At 38.7% G+C, this 15,701-nt stretch overlaps 1 protein-coding gene across 3 annotated transcripts in view; it reads left to right on the top strand.

The window, feature by feature from the left end:
- The window catches only part of LOC101842794 (zinc finger protein 431-like), a 43,387-nt gene that overhangs the window by 16,264 nt on the left and 11,422 nt on the right, over positions 1-15,701 (top strand). Inside the window, exon 4 of one of the 3 annotated variants that reach the window (XM_040750376.1) lies at positions 129-4,818. The exons of the other annotated variants lie outside the window; for them this stretch is intronic. Within the exon in view, the coding sequence (XP_040606310.1) occupies positions 129-1,509 (1,381 nt within the window). The 3' untranslated portion in view covers positions 1,510-4,818. Of the gene's footprint in view, positions 1-128; positions 4,819-15,701 lie in introns of those variants that run through there. 3 annotated transcript variants of the gene reach the window in all.

Below are 15,701 nucleotides of genomic sequence, written 5' to 3'. Positions count from 1 at the left end.
GCTAAAAACTTAAGATCTGATTCCTCTTTACAATTGAACCTAATTATAAAATTAATTCATACAGATTGAAACATTCAACAGTGTATTGCATATTATAAAGTGTTTACATGTGCCACTTATCCTTGCAGGCTTGAAAGAAGTCAAAATGGAGAGAAACCTTCTGTATACACTCAATGTGTTAAAGCCTTTGCATATGATAGTCATCTTCAGTGGAATGAAAGAACACGTAGTAGAGAGAAACACTATGAATGTAATCAGTGTGGTAAAGCTTTTCCAAGTCACAGTTATTTCCGAATACATATAAGAACACATACTGGAGAGAAACCCTATGAATGTAATCAATGTGGTAAAGCCTTTGCACGTCACAGTAATCTTCTAATGCATAAAAAAACACATTCCAGAGAAAAACCCTATGAATGTGATCAGTGTGGTAAAGCATTTGCACGGTACAGTCATCTTCTAATGCATGAAAGAATACATACTGGAGAGAAACCTTATGAATGTAGTCAATGTGGTAAAGCCTTTGCATGTCACAGTTCTCTTCAACGGCATGAAAGAACACATACTGGACAGAAACCCTATGAATGTCATCAATGTGGTAAAGCCTTTTCACAACTCAGTAATCTGCAAATGCATGAAAGAACACATACTGGAGAGAAACCCTATGAATGTAATCAGTGTGGTAAAGCCTTTGCACATCTTGGTCATCTTCAACGGCATGAAAGAATACATACTGGAGAGAAACCCTATGAATGTAATCAGTGTGGTAAAGCTTTTGCACATCTCAATACTCTTCAAATGCATAAAAGAGCACATAGTGGAGAGAAACCCTATGAATGTGATCAATGCAGTAAAGCCTTTGCACAGCACAGTCAACTTCTAATGCATAAAAGAACACATACTGGAGAGAAACCTTATGAATGTAATCAGTGTGATAAAGCCTATGCACATCTTAGTACTCTTCAAATGCATACAAGAACACATACTGGAGAGAAACCCTATGAATGTAATCAGTGTGGTAAAGCTTTTGCAAGTCACAGTTATTTCCGAATACATATAAGAACACATACTGGAGAGAAACCCTATGAATGTAATCAGTGTAGTAAAGCCTTTGCATGTCACAAAAGTCTTCAACGGCATGAAAGAACACATACTGGAGAGAAACCCTATGAATGTAATCAATGTGGTAAAGCCTTTGCACATCTCAGTACTCTGCAAATGCATAAAAGAGCACATAGTGGAGAGAAACCTTATGAATGTAAGCAATGTGGTAAAGCCTTTGCACGTTTCAGCCATCTTCAAATGCATGACAGAACACATACTGGAGAGAAACCTTATGAATGTAATGAATGTGGGAAAGCCTTTGCACAAAATAGTCATCTTCAAATGCATAAGAGAACCCATACTGGAGAGAAACCGTATAAATGTAATCAGTGTGGTAAAGCCTTTGCATATATCAATAGTCTTCAAAGTCATAGAAAAAAGTCATACTGTAGAGAAACCTTATAAATGTTGTCAATGTGGTAAGGTTATGCACTTTATATAGCAGTAAAATTTTTGTGTGCAATGAATCTTTTAAAGCCTTTGCATATTGCAGTAGTCTTTGAGTCAGTAGTACTCCAAAAACTAATACTAAAACTCTTGTTACTATAAGTATTTGGTAAGATCTTTAGCCAACACACTTACATTAAGTTGCATAAGAGTATGCTGAAGAAGAAATTTTGACAGTGTTTTAACAACCTATTGAAGCCTTATGATGTCTGTCTCTATTTTGTTTGCACCTGCAAACTCATGAAAACAAGCCCTATGAATATAAATGATAAGATAACTGGTGATATTTTGTTTATGACTCAATAAGTAAAGCTTGCCTGAAGATCAAAGAGCAAAGCTAGCTAGTCACACTGGTTAGCCATAGATGCCAGGTAGTGGTGGTACACATCATTAATCCCAGCACTTGGTAGACAGAGGCAGATGGATCTCTGTTATTTCAAGACCACCCTGAGCTACATGAGATTGATCCAGTCTAAAAGAGAAACAGCTCATACAAAGGTGATCCCAGCTCTTGGGATCCCAAGTCTTTAATCCCAGCACTAGGGAGGTGGAGTGAGAGGAATAAAAGTGGGGAGGAGACAGGAGCTCAGTAGAGTCTGATATTAGTGCAGTGTGGAGATGCAATTTGAGGACAGGATCTTCCTTTTGGTCTGAGCATTGGTAGATATGAGAACTCTCTAGTTTCTGGCTGCTGTGCTTTTCTGATCTTCATCTTTTACCCAGTATCTGTCTCTGGGTTTTTGTTATTTATACCAACTAGAATTCGTGCTATGTTTGGGACCCTACTTTTAGGGTACAAAATCATGAGAAAGCCATTTGCCAGTAGCTTTGCAGTCACCAGCATAGGCCAGAGCTGCATGCAGGTGGAGTCACTGCTCTACCAGCTAGGCTTTCCTTTTTGTTGGTCTTTGCTGCTGTCAAACTAGGTAGCTGCATTGAAATCTGGTTAGGCTTTTGCTTTTATATGAAACAGCAGTAACCCTCAAATTTTCATCATTATTTTTGGCAGATTTGGTAAGAAAATTGGGAATTCTTAAAGTTAAAAGAGTGACTGTTTCCCACATTAAAATAAAGTGGGAAACTATTGTAATGCAGAAAGTTAGGTCTCTACGATTATACATTGGATGCTTTAAAATTGGAATAATTGAATGAAGCGATAATCCACTTAACCAGGATTGAAATGCTGTCAATTACCATTTTGATAATCTTGTTGTCTGTTTGATAATTCTTGGTTTATCTCTAAAATATTGGTTGATATGAGGGCCTTATACAGGCTTTAGAAAAACTTATTAAAACATATAATAGAGGTATTCAAACCCAGTCAGAAGAATTTAGAGGAGAACCAATTTCAGCGTTCCATTATAAAGTTAGAGAAGAACAACCTAAGGTTTTCAAACAACGAACATAGGTATATCCAGTAACCTCAAAGTAATTGCCAAATGATACAGGCATTGTAAGACCTAATTGAACTCCTGTGGCAATGTTAGATTTGAGGAGATTCAAGGAGGCAGTAGTCCTATATGGCATGCATTCACCATTTGTGAAACAGTTGTTAAATCGTGGTCATCTTGTAACAGAATTATCCCTAAAGACTGGACAGACTGGGTTAAAACTGTTTTAGAGCTTTCTCCACAATTACAATGGAGTACCTGGTCAGAGAGGAGGCTAAGACCATTTAACAATACAGTAGAGCTAGAGGTATAGAAATCTCCCAACATTAACTTCTTGGAGGAGGAGAGTATACAACTATAGAAAGTTAAGTTTATATGATCACCATGCCTTGTTTTATGCCATCATGCAGCAGCTTTGAGTGCTTGGGACAGAAGATTTAATCATTTGTTAAAGGTATACAGGGCCCAAAAGAAGCCTTTGTGGATTTCTGTTTAAGACTGACATCAACAGTAAATAGAATGATAACCAAATACGGAAGCTAGAGAAATAATAATTGAATTTCTGGCTTTTGAAAATGCTAATTCTCAATGTAAAATGACAATTAGGCCTTTAAAGGCAGGGTCAGCATCCTTGAAGGAATGGATCCAAGATAAAATGAATATTGAATGTCATGACCATGATGATGCATGGATAGCAGAGGTGATTTCTAGGACTTGGAAAAAAAAATCAAAATGTCAAGTTTTTCAATTGTAGCAAGCAAGGTTATCTTAAAAGAGATTATAAACAGGGCTTTCCTAGAAACATTTTTTTTGAATCATAATTCAAATATAACACACCTCCCTTGTGGATTATGTAGAAGTTATGACAACCAGGCATTGGACTAATGAATGTAGATCAACAAGGGACATTCAAGGCTACCCTTTGGTGTTGGGAAACTACTTGTGGGCCTTCTTGCAAGCCCCTATGTCAAATTGTATTCAGTCATTTCATGTCATCCTGGAAGCTCCTTCTCAGAGAAATTAAAGAACCTAATGCCTATTGTAAGAAAACATACTGCTCTGAACGATAGAACAGTTTTAGAATATGAAACAAAAATTCTGTAGAAACCAAAAATTAGATAAAGATTAGATTAGGAACCTCCCTAAAGTTAGAGTTGGGGCAGGGTTTTTTTGTTTTTTGTTTTTTGTCTTTCCAGGAAAATAAAAGCAAACATTTTGAGTAATTTAAAGACCTTTGGACAAATAAGCATCCAAAGAAAAAGGGAGAAGTAGCTGGAAAAATTACCAAGAAAAGGAATAATCTGAACTAGTGTGATCTTTGAAGTCTCTAAAGTGATGTTGGAACCCCATAACAACATTTTCACCAGGATTATTATAACACCACTATGCTGAAAAATACCAACTAAAGATTGGCTTTGGATTACAAACTGCTCAGAACACTTTTAAGGTGGCTAGCTGAGATGATCCAGCCTCACAGATTACTCTAGCCAGGACTTCACATATAAAAGTTTAGGTTTGTAATTCCTTTAAGATATCTTACAAGATTACCTTTCAAGATAAATAGTAAAGTGATCGATTCTTTCTTTGTAATCATAATATTCAGCCTTCCAACAAAAGAGTTAGCTGGGACAAAATACTTTCTGCTTGTTCATGTTCTGTTAATCTGTAACAAGTTGCTTGGATGTAAATGTATATGAGTTATTGAGTGACTTTATTTTTAATTATTTAATGGAGATAAAAATCATTCATGTGCAAAATATTATGTAATCACATTGTAATTCCTATATTTCCTGAAAGAGTTTGTTGGAGTATATAAGCTATAGAAGAAAGTATACAGCATAAAGAATAGAGAATAAAGAAAACCATCAAGACAGAATGTGAGTGTCTTTTTTCCTAACCCCCTCAGATACAAAAGTCTAGTATTCACCAATGCTGTGCATCCCTTTGGAGGCCTGCACTGCTGGAGGCTGGCCCCTCAGACAGCGATATTGTATCTCACTTAGTAATTCACTTCCACATGTTTCTGTCTCCTGGAATATAACAGATACCAAAACTCTAGTCTTTCATAGACCTTTGTAACAGAAATGAAACATACCATAAAAATAATATAATTTTTTATTCAGAATTTTAGTTGTTAGTATAGAACTGGATCTTGTTATTGTAGACCAGACTGTCCCAAACCCATAGAGAGCCACCTGATTCTCATTAAATCACTGTTCATTCTAGAACTCAATATATCTTTGAAGTTTATTATGCATGTAATTGTAATATGTGATACACTGCCTCTGCTTACTGAGTTATGGGATTAGAAGTATAATCCATGTTTTCTGGAGCTCTTTTTATTTTCAGTGTGTTCAAAAACAAAAGAAAGTCTTGAGGATCCTTACAATTTTAGAAAACTTAAACAAGAAACTTAAGAATTATACAAATGGTGTAGAAGAGAAACTGTGGTGTCTTCATGTGTATTCCATAAATCTATTCACAGAACTTCTGTCTTGGAATATCCATTCCTATCCTACAGGAATTAATGTGAAGTGCATTTGGAATACGTGGTAGATGCCATTTTTTTCTTTTCTATTGAGTAATGTCTCATTTTAAAACTTGTTAGTTCCTGAACTTTTGGGACTTTACTAAGTTAAATATTTCATTACTTAAAATTGGGAATTGTTTTTAGGAGATAGGAAGACTGCTTGTTTCAGAGAGTAAGTATTGCTTCTAAGGATTTTCAGGTTTTTAGCTATATGATGCTTTTTATCCCATCTTTTTCTGGAAATGCGTTCTTATCTTCTAATATGTTCAATGAGTATGTTCAGCATACCTCATCAGAAAATTTGAAATTTTATCAAAATGTTGAAAATCTATAAGAATGATACAAGCTTTGCTAGTAAAATCTAAAGAGACACCTCAAACGTCAAAAGGTACTGAAAACATTTGTGTAACACATTAACGTCTTGGAGAATTACTCATTACTGCTCTTTGGAAATAATGTAAGTTTTTTAGATATAATTTAAGAATGTCTGTGACTTTTTATAATAGTATTCAGTGTGGCCTCATGCTCATTGAGGTACATGTAAGCACTTTTTGAATTAACAATAGAAACTGCTGAGATACAATTGACTCTCAGGTTGACATTGGAAAGTAGAATAAATCGTAACTCTGTTATACAATTTTACAATGAAGGAAATAAATTGGAAAACTATTGATAGGGGAGTCTGGAAATCTCTCTATGCTAATAAGTTTTAAACTCAGAAGTGAGACAATCTGAACACAAAGTTGCTAGTTTTTACTATGGGATGAATTAGTTTAAAACTTGACTTTCATCCTTATAATACTTTCCTCATTGGTTAGTTTTTACCTTAACTAATTTGTAGTGTCAAATTTAGGACTGTGTACTTTATATTACAGTATACATGTACAGCTCTAGGCCAAGTTGTTACATGCTAGTGTTTTCTATTTAAAGAAATGTTTCAACTTTAAATCATACCAAAAGTTTTTCTAGGAAGAAGCCACCCTTCCCCTTCTTAGAATAAAGCTTCTTTATTACATCTTAACAAAGGGAGTTGAATATTTGGTACAGAATTTAACATACTAATATTTCTATTTCATTAATTTGATTAATAAGTATTTTTGGTCTAGTGAAAACAGAAATACTTTTCTTGCTTTAAAATAATACTCAGCTGGGTAGTGATGGTTCACACCTTTAATCTCAGCACTTGAGAGGCAGAAGCAGGCAGATGTTAATGGAGTTTGTGGCCAGCCTGGTATACAGAATGAATTGCACTTCAGCCAGGACTGTTACACAGAGAAAACCTGTCTCAAAAAAAAAAAAAACCAATAAATAAACAACACAGAATTGCATTCATTAAATTTTCTCATCTGAGCTAAACAAAAAAACATCGGGAATATTTTGTGATCAATGAAGTCAGGCTGAAATGTAAGTAGTCTAATTTTTTGTTTTGGTTTTGTTGACACAGGGTTTCATTGTAATAGCCTTACCCAGTCTCTCCTGCCTTAGTGTCCCTAGTTCTTTCCTTTATTTTTTTAAATACAGTTGTATATTTGTGTGTAGGTAGCATGTGTAGAGGTAATGTGTTCTCTCTCTGCTATCATGTGCCTGGGAATTGAATTTGGGCCAGTCTTGATAGCAAGCACCTCTACCCTCTGAGCTTTCTCACCACCTGCTCAATAGTACTTTCATTTTTTTAAATTTATTTTTGTATGTTCTTGAAACAGTGGCCCGTGCTGGCCTTGCTTTTCTGATCCTCCTACCTGTACTTTTGATGTGCTGGACCATATACACAATCTGCATTCTTAATGTCTTAATGTTTCAACTCTGGTAAATTTCTGGTTTATATTTTAGGGAAATTACTATTGAGCATTATTTTATCTAATTTCTGTTTTATACTACAAGCATTTTGATGGTACACTTTGACTGTTTAAGACAGTTTTCCACTAATTTCCATTTTGCTATATTAAAAGTATTAGTGTAATGTACTTAAGTGCCTTTTGCTCCATAAGTTATTGTAAAGTTATGATTGTTGTATCTGTTGAAAACATAACTCTTCTTGTGTGTGTATGCAGTGTGATTTTGGGGTAGAGTGTCAATTGACAGCTGATATTTTGACAAACTGTAGCAAGTGGTGTGACACTAATTCTTAATCATTCCAGTCCCTCATATTTCAGGTTTATATGTCCAATCTCTAAGGGTTTCTGTATATCTGATATTTGCAAAGTTCCTTTTCATTCTTATTTGATCACATAGCCACCCTTGCAACCACGTTATTGCTTGTCCTGGTGAAGTCATTCAAACTCTTTAGTTCCCTGTTGAAAGTATCAAACTAGAATCTTCCTGTTCATAAAACTTTATTTCTGCCCTTGGATTATACTTGAAATCGCACTCTTTCTAGTGCCTAGAATAGATGATTGTCATCCTTACTGCTACCGCCAGTATTGATTCTTTAAGAGCCACTGGGTTTTTTGTTTGTTTGTTTTTCTTTTTGCTACATATTTATTCCCATACAGCAACCAAAGTAACCAAAGAAAGAGATATAGACAGTATCATTCTGTTTCCCAGTATGGCAAGTTTCATTACATTGATACTTCCTCATCCGTCTGAGTCATTGGATTGCAGGTGCATGACTTTTTTCCAGCCTGTTGTATTTGTATTTTTAAATGAATATGAATATTTTACTTGTATGCATGTATATGCTCTGTGTGAGTACCTGGTCTTCATAGTGGTCAAAAGATGGTCTCAGAAACCCTGAATTTGGAATAATTGATAGCTGTGATGCCCCATATAAGTACTGGTAGTTGAGCCCACCTATATGTAAGATGTGCAAGAGCTCTTTTGCTACTGAGCCATCTTTCCTACCCTGTGTTGATTAGTTATAATGAACATTTATATTGCTACTGTTTTCATCTGTTCATTTGTGACTATTTAAACATGTAGTGCCTTTTAGTAAACTCTTGATGTTACAGTTTAAATTAAGGTACTTCAGGTTTCTGGAAGATGAATACAGAACTGGAGTGAATGCTTAACTTGGTTGCTGGTGGTTCTTGTCCTGCCATGGTCCCCTGTCCTTCTCAGCCCCAAATAAGCTCAGGAACACTATGTTAATTGTTAAACTGTTGGCTGATGGTTAGGACATCTTATTGGCCAGCTCTGTATTAACCATTAACCCATTTCTATTAATCTGTGTATTTCCACATGGTCTTATCTTACTAGAAAATGATTGGTGCATCCTATCCTCCCAGTCCCTCCATGGCATCTCCTTTTTAAAAAATATTATTTATTCTTTTATTTATTATGTATACAGTGTTCTGCCTGCATGTATCCCTGCATGTCAGAAGAGAGCACCAGACCTCATTACAGGTGGTTGTGAGCCATCATGTGGGTCCTGGGAATTGAACTCAGGATCTCTGGAAGAGCAGTCAGTGCTCTTAACCATTGACCCATCTCTCCAGCCCCACATGACGTCTCTATTGGCGGGTTCTCCCTGCCTACCATTGTGCTCATCTACTAGCCCTGCCTATATTCCTGCCTCTATGGGCTATTGGCCAAACAACGTTTAATTGATCCACCAATAAGAGAAACATATATACAGAAGGACATCCTCCATCATAACACTGTAGGAAGTTCAGTGAAAACCTTTGAGTTCGATCCATTTTTTGTTTGATTTTTGCATAAGAGACATTGCTTTCCTGAACATCATTGGATAGATTAGGGTTGCATTCAACTCAGAGCTAGCTATACTTGCCTTTACTGATTAATATGTCGCAGTGTGCTTATTTAGGGCTGAAGCAGCTATGGAACCAGGCTGGAAAGAAACCGCAGCAACATCGGGCTTCTCAGTATAACTCCAGTTCTGGGAAATCCAATACCGTTTGGCCTCAGTGTGCCTCTGCATGCATGTAGTACACATAAACTTACACAGCCATTGTAATGCATTGTTTAAAAATTTGATAGAATGTATGATTTTCCTGCCTTATTCCTTTGAGTACTGGGGTTGCAGGTATAGCCACCATGCCTAACTGGTTATGGACTTTGTGCACAGTAAGAAGACAGGTTGAGATGGAAGGAAAAAGATGCAGAATTCAATGCCTTAGAACTCTGCACCACAGGGTTTCTTTGGTTATCCCAAAGAATGGGGTGCCTGGGGTTAGGGATGGTAGCTATAGTTTAACAGTATCCACCCTTGTCCTCAGCTGTGACTATGTGCACAGCCAACATACTTAAGGGCAGTAACTCCCATTTCACACACTGAAAAAGTGAGGCTCACAAAGATGGTAGTGAGAACATCTAGTGAAACCAATCAGGATATTCACATCAAGCTACCCTGAGAACAATTCAGATTCATGAGGTTGAATCTGTTAACCAAACAGCCCATAGTTTAGTTTTCTCTTGGTGGGAAAGGGTGAGTTCAGAGCACATCACTGTTGTGCAAAGAATCTGCAAGGAGAAATGTGTGCACACCTGGGAACAAGCTGGAATGAAGCAGGAAACACAGAGCTACCCACTGCAGGGCCCGTGTTTGATCAGTGACTTGAGGATGAGCTGTCTTATGAAGAGGTATATGGAAACACAGAGCCAGTCCAACTCTACCTACACTCTCACTTTCTCTCTGCATTCCCTTTGTTTACTAATCTGTTGGGCTTTGGCACTATGAAAATGAATACTATGTAGGTGGTCTCTGCCATTGGGGAACTGGTGTCTTCTCCAGAAAATAATGTATGAGTGGAGGTCACAGTGACTAATATTAGGAGCCTATGCACTCAGGACTGTAGTCAGAAGGAAGAATAGGGTCTGCCTGTTTCAGGGTTACAGACATCAACAACCCAGGATTTGTCCTCTTGGGCTGCCTGGTGAAGAACTCGGGATCGTCAGTATCCCTATCTTATGCAGTGGGCATGCACAAAGAGGGGGTTCAACCTTGTGCTTGGCTGAGGTCACACTGTCTCTTAGACAGACAGAAAGAAGCTGACCATTGCTGTTCTGGGGATGTAGCAGACTCCCTAGAATGTGGGGCCAAACTAGCAGACTCACTAGAGAGACTCTTTCAGTCAGCCCCTTCCTGGCAGTCTTTTGGTTGGCAGCGAAGCGGTATCACTCCTGTACTTCAGCCATCAGCACATACTGATGCTAAGTGTCCTCACCCCAGAGCAGCTTAAGACCAGAAATGGGATTGGCTTTGGTTTGGCTTTCTGGCTTTGTTTTTAAATCTTGGAGACTTTAGTGTGGTGAGAATCATTTGACTGACTGTGGTATTATTGATAACAGAGTTGGTAACTACTGAGTTTCATCTTCACCATCATTCATATTCCAGCTTGCCATGCTTACAATGTAAATATGATGTTCACAGTATTTTTTTCATATAGCCCTAACATTGTATATCTTAGCACTAGACTTTTTTATGACACGGTCTCATGAAGCTCATTCTTGCCTCAAATTTGCTATGTCGCTGAGGAAGGTGACCTTGGACTCTTGATTCTTCTGCCTCCACCTCTCCAGTGCTGGGCTCATGAGGTTCTCGGCATCAAACTCATACATAGCTTTATGTATGCTAGGCAGACACTTTTGACCATGCTGGTGGGGGGCAGTCAACGTAAGACTGGGGACACCTAGGAGAAAATAAATGATGGGGTACCGGAAAAGACAGGAAGACAAGATTCTGATCAAGCCAACAACCTTTATTCACCCCAAATGTATTTATATAAGACCATAGGTGGGAAGTGAGGAGGGGAGGGAATGGGGGTGTTAACTACAGCTGCGATGAGCCTGGCTGAATAAAGGTCAGTGGGAGGGGTTAGGCCATCCTGTGTCGCCTGGTAACCTAATTGTTGGTTTTAATTCTATATTTCACAATCTTATTCTTTATTGCTCAAGCCTATGCCTGAGTGATTTGATAATTTTCACTAGTCTTAATCTTTAACTAGTGCGGAACTTGCTTCCTGTCTTAAGAGGTAGTATTTCTGTAGTGTGGCCTAGCGTTGTCTTCTCTAGGAGAACATAATGATGCTAGGGCTGGATTATTGCAGAGGTCCCTGACATACTCTGGAGTATTTTCACTGAAATCAGGTCAAAAGACTTAATCTGTTTCCTATGTTAGTGGACAGCCTCCCATGACTCAGTTGATCTGGCATACTTACAGGTCTCCTATATGCCTGAATTGATTTCTAAAAATAGGTGAATGCTCCTTTCATACTTGTTGCAGGATTCCCTCCTTGGTCCCATTGCTGGTTTAGCCGCCAAATAACACATAAGACACTAAATTATGAAGCTGTTGGCCATTTGCTATGGTTTCTAATTGGCTAGCTCTGACTTAATCATTAACCCATAATCACCAATCTATACTTTTATAGGGACTTATTTTTCTGAGACCACCAAACCTGTGTTTATTCCTCCAGAGATCACATCTCGATGACTCTCTTCACTACATTTTCCCAAATCCTTCTAGATTCCTAGTCCCACATATCTTGCTTCCCTACTGGCCAACAGTGCTTTATTTACATATACACAGAAGGACTTTCCCCATCACCCACTTAGCTCCAGAGACAGGCTAATAGCTACAAATGTCCCTGCACTTTGGAAATTGTTAGGAAGAAGTACCTGATGAGCAGAAACCATGGTGAAATCATCTGTGGTTCTACAAAGTCTGCATGTTGAATACATTTGACATACTCTTGGCTAGAAGAAGTCTAGAATATCTTAATAATATGGGCAACATTCCCAAGAATTTTCCTCTTATAAACATCAGCTGGAGTTTTACAGTGAGATGGTGCAAGCATGTAACAGGGCTACAGAAGGAACAAGACTTGGCCTCTTGACAAAACCTGCTTTCCTGTCAATGCTCAATTCTCCCCTCAGCATCAGTGGACAAGAGTGACCACTTGATTCCATCATGATGGCCCAGCTGCAGGAAAAACAAACTCAAATTGGTTTTCCCACTCCATTTTTACCCAATGACGTGATTCTTACCACAGTTATTGGGGCAGAGGGTGTCCATCTTTCTACAATACAGAAGCCAGGCTGTGACAGTATTATGGGAGTATTTAGGGTCATATCCTGGGCCCTGGCTGCCCTAATTAACGAGGCAGATGTAGAAAGGAAATTTATTCAGTGTCACTGCTCTGGGAGGAGGAACAAAGAGGTACAGTAAATGCACACACACACACACACACACACACTCACTCACTCACTCCTTTAGAGTTTGGACAGGCTTAGGCTTAAGCAAACAAAGGTATACATAGCTGAAAAGTCCTAGTCAAGGTGTCAGAACTATGTAAAGTCTGTTCCTCCTCTGTCTGGCTCCTGGCTTCTGTCTTCTCCTCTCAGCAGGTGACTTGTGAGGAAATTCCAGTTTTTTGTGGGCAATTGTTTCAGTAATATGACCAAATGGTGGGACACACATCTCTTTAGAACACCAACATTACTTCCATAATGGTTAGAGCAGTGGGTACTATCTAATTCTCTAATTTGAACATCATCTCTCTGGGATTAGCACACAATTCCTGAAGTTGAGGGCTCTTAACCCCAAACTGCCCCTCATGTTCAACCAATTACAGGCCACTAATCCTTCTGATAGTTGGTTTTTTTTTTGTTTGTTTTGTTTTCTGTTTTGTTTTTGGTTTTTTTTTTTGGTTTTTACGAGACAGGATTTCTCTGTATTGTTTTGAAGGCTATCGGTCCAGCACGGCCTCGAACTCACAGAGATCCGCCTGCCTTTGCCTCCTGAGTGCTGGGATTAAAGGCGTGTGCCACCATCGCCCGGCTGATAGTTGGTTTTATATTGGGATTCCACATACCTGTATGAAGGTGTGACTTGTGGAATGACTCATAAAACCCAGAGGAACACTTATGTAAATTTACAGTTTATAGCAAAGGCAATTACCAAGGAGCTCTGTATAGTTTGAGTTTAAATGAATGAGTTTTAAGTACAGATGAGAGTCCAATGTCCAGTTTCTTCTACAGGACTTTATATTATCGGATAAATGATATTAACATAGTAACTTCAGTTGAATAGTGTTTACCTCATAGCTGATCTTAATGCCACATTATTATTTTTTATTTAATTTTTTTTCATTTTGCATACTGACCCAAGTTCTCCCTCTCCCCCCTTCTCCTGCCCTCCTCACTTAACCCCATCCCACCCCTCAGATTGGGTAAGGCCTCCCTTGGGGAGTCAACAAAGTCTGGCATACTAAGTTGAGGCAAAACCAAGTTCCTCCCTTCTGTATCAAGGTTGAGCAATGTATCTCACCATAGGGATTGGATGCCCAAACACCAGTTCATGCACCCAGAATAAGTCCTGGTTCCTCTGCCAGCATACCCAAAGTAGATCGAGACATATACCTGTCATCCATCTATGTCCCAGAGTCTGTGAGCTCCCACCAGCTTGTGTCAACTGTCTCTGTAGTTTTCCCACTCAAGATCGTGACCCCCTTGCTCATATGATCCCTCTTCCCTCTCTTCAACTGAACTCTGGGAGCTCAGTCCAGCACTTGACTGTGGATCACTGCGTCTGTTTCCATCAGTTACTGGATGTAGGTTCTTTGATGATAATTAGGGTAGTTACTAACCTGGTTATAGGGAAAGCCAGTTCAGGCATCCTCTCCATTATTGCTAGGATTCCTATCTGGGATCATCCTTGTGGATTTCTGGGAATTTCCAGAGTACCAGGTTTCTTTCTAACCCCATAATGGTTCCCTCTATTAAGATATCTCTTTCCTTGCTCTCCCTCTCTGTCCTTCCCCAAACTTGGCCATCTCAATCCCTCATATTTCTATCCCCCATCCCTTCCTTCTACTCCCTCTCAGTTTACCCAGTAGATCTTAACTGTTCTCCCTTCCTGGGGCCCTCCATATGTGTCACTTTTAGGAGACTCCTTTTTACATAGCTTCTCTGGGGTTGTGAACAGTAGTAGGTTGGTTATTCTTTTCTTTACCTCTAATATCCATTTATGAGTGACTACATACCATGTTTGTCTTTCTGTGTCTGGGTTTCCTTACTGAGGATGATTTTACTAGTTCCATCCATTTGCCTTCAAATTTCAAGATGCCATTGTTTTTCACCACTGAGTAATACTCCTTTGTACCACATTTTTCTGTTGAGGATCATCCAGGTTGTTTCCAAGTTCTGGCAATTACAGATAGTGCTGCTGTGAACATAGTTGAGCATGTGTCCTTGTAGTATGATTGTGCCTCCTTTGAATATATGCGTGAGTGGTATTGTTGGGTTTTGAGTGAGATTGATTCCCAATTTTCTGAGAAAGTGTCCTACTGATTTCCAAAATACTTGTACAAGTTTGCACTCCCACGAGCATTAGAGGAGTGTTCCCCTTACTCCACATCCTCTTCAGCATAACCTGTCATTTTATCTTAGCCATTCTGATAGGTGTAAGATGGTAGGTATCTCAGAGTTGTTTTGATTTGCATTTTTCTGACAGCTAAGTATATAGGGCAATTCCCTAAATGACTTTCAGCCATTTATGTTTCTTCTGTTGAGAATTCTCTGTTTAGGTCTGCACCCTATGTTTTAGTTGGGTTAGTTGGTATTTTGGTGTCTAGTTTCTTAAGTTCTTTATATATTTTGGAGATCAGCCCTCTATCATATGTAGGGTTGGGGAAGATCTTTTCACATTCTATAGGCTAAGGCCAAATTATTACTATTATTATTTGGTTTTTCGATACAGGGTTTCTCTGTATTGTTTTGGAGGCTGTCCTCTGTAGACCAGGCTGGCCTTGAACTCACAGAGATCCGCCTGCCTCTGCCTCCTGAGTGCTGGGATTAAAGGCGTGGTCCACCAATGCCTGGTGGCCAAATTATTTTTAATCCCTTTAGCTACTGGATATTTTTCCTTCTCCCTGTTCCAGAGCTGGGAATGGTGGACTGATCAAGGACAGTGGGTCTTGGAGGACACTTGACATAAACAAAGTTGTATTTAAATTGGGGGAGAGGGAGCCTAACTTCCAAACCAGCTTCTCAGTGAGCTTAAACAAATAATACCCTACAATTACCAATATAATGTTCCTTACAAAAGGATACAGAAGAAGAGAGGAATGGAGTGAGCCATGGCAGAAGGTAGACTTCTAGCATCTAGACAATCCTCTGATGCTCTACCAGGAACCCCCATAAGTTCTCGGCTTTAGGGTTAGTATGAAGGCTTTATCACATCAGACTGACAACTACAAAAGTTTTTATTGTGTATATGAGTGAGAACATAGCCAGAGGCATTTGGAAAAGTCCAGATTGAACATGGCCAG

This window comes from Mesocricetus auratus, unplaced genomic scaffold (assembly GCF_017639785.1).
Source record: "Mesocricetus auratus isolate SY011 unplaced genomic scaffold, BCM_Maur_2.0 Super-Scaffold_100008, whole genome shotgun sequence".
Taxonomy (NCBI): domain Eukaryota; kingdom Metazoa; phylum Chordata; class Mammalia; order Rodentia; family Cricetidae; genus Mesocricetus; species Mesocricetus auratus.
Note: the sequence above shows the minus strand (reverse complement) of the source record. Positions and strands in the feature narration are given on the sequence as shown.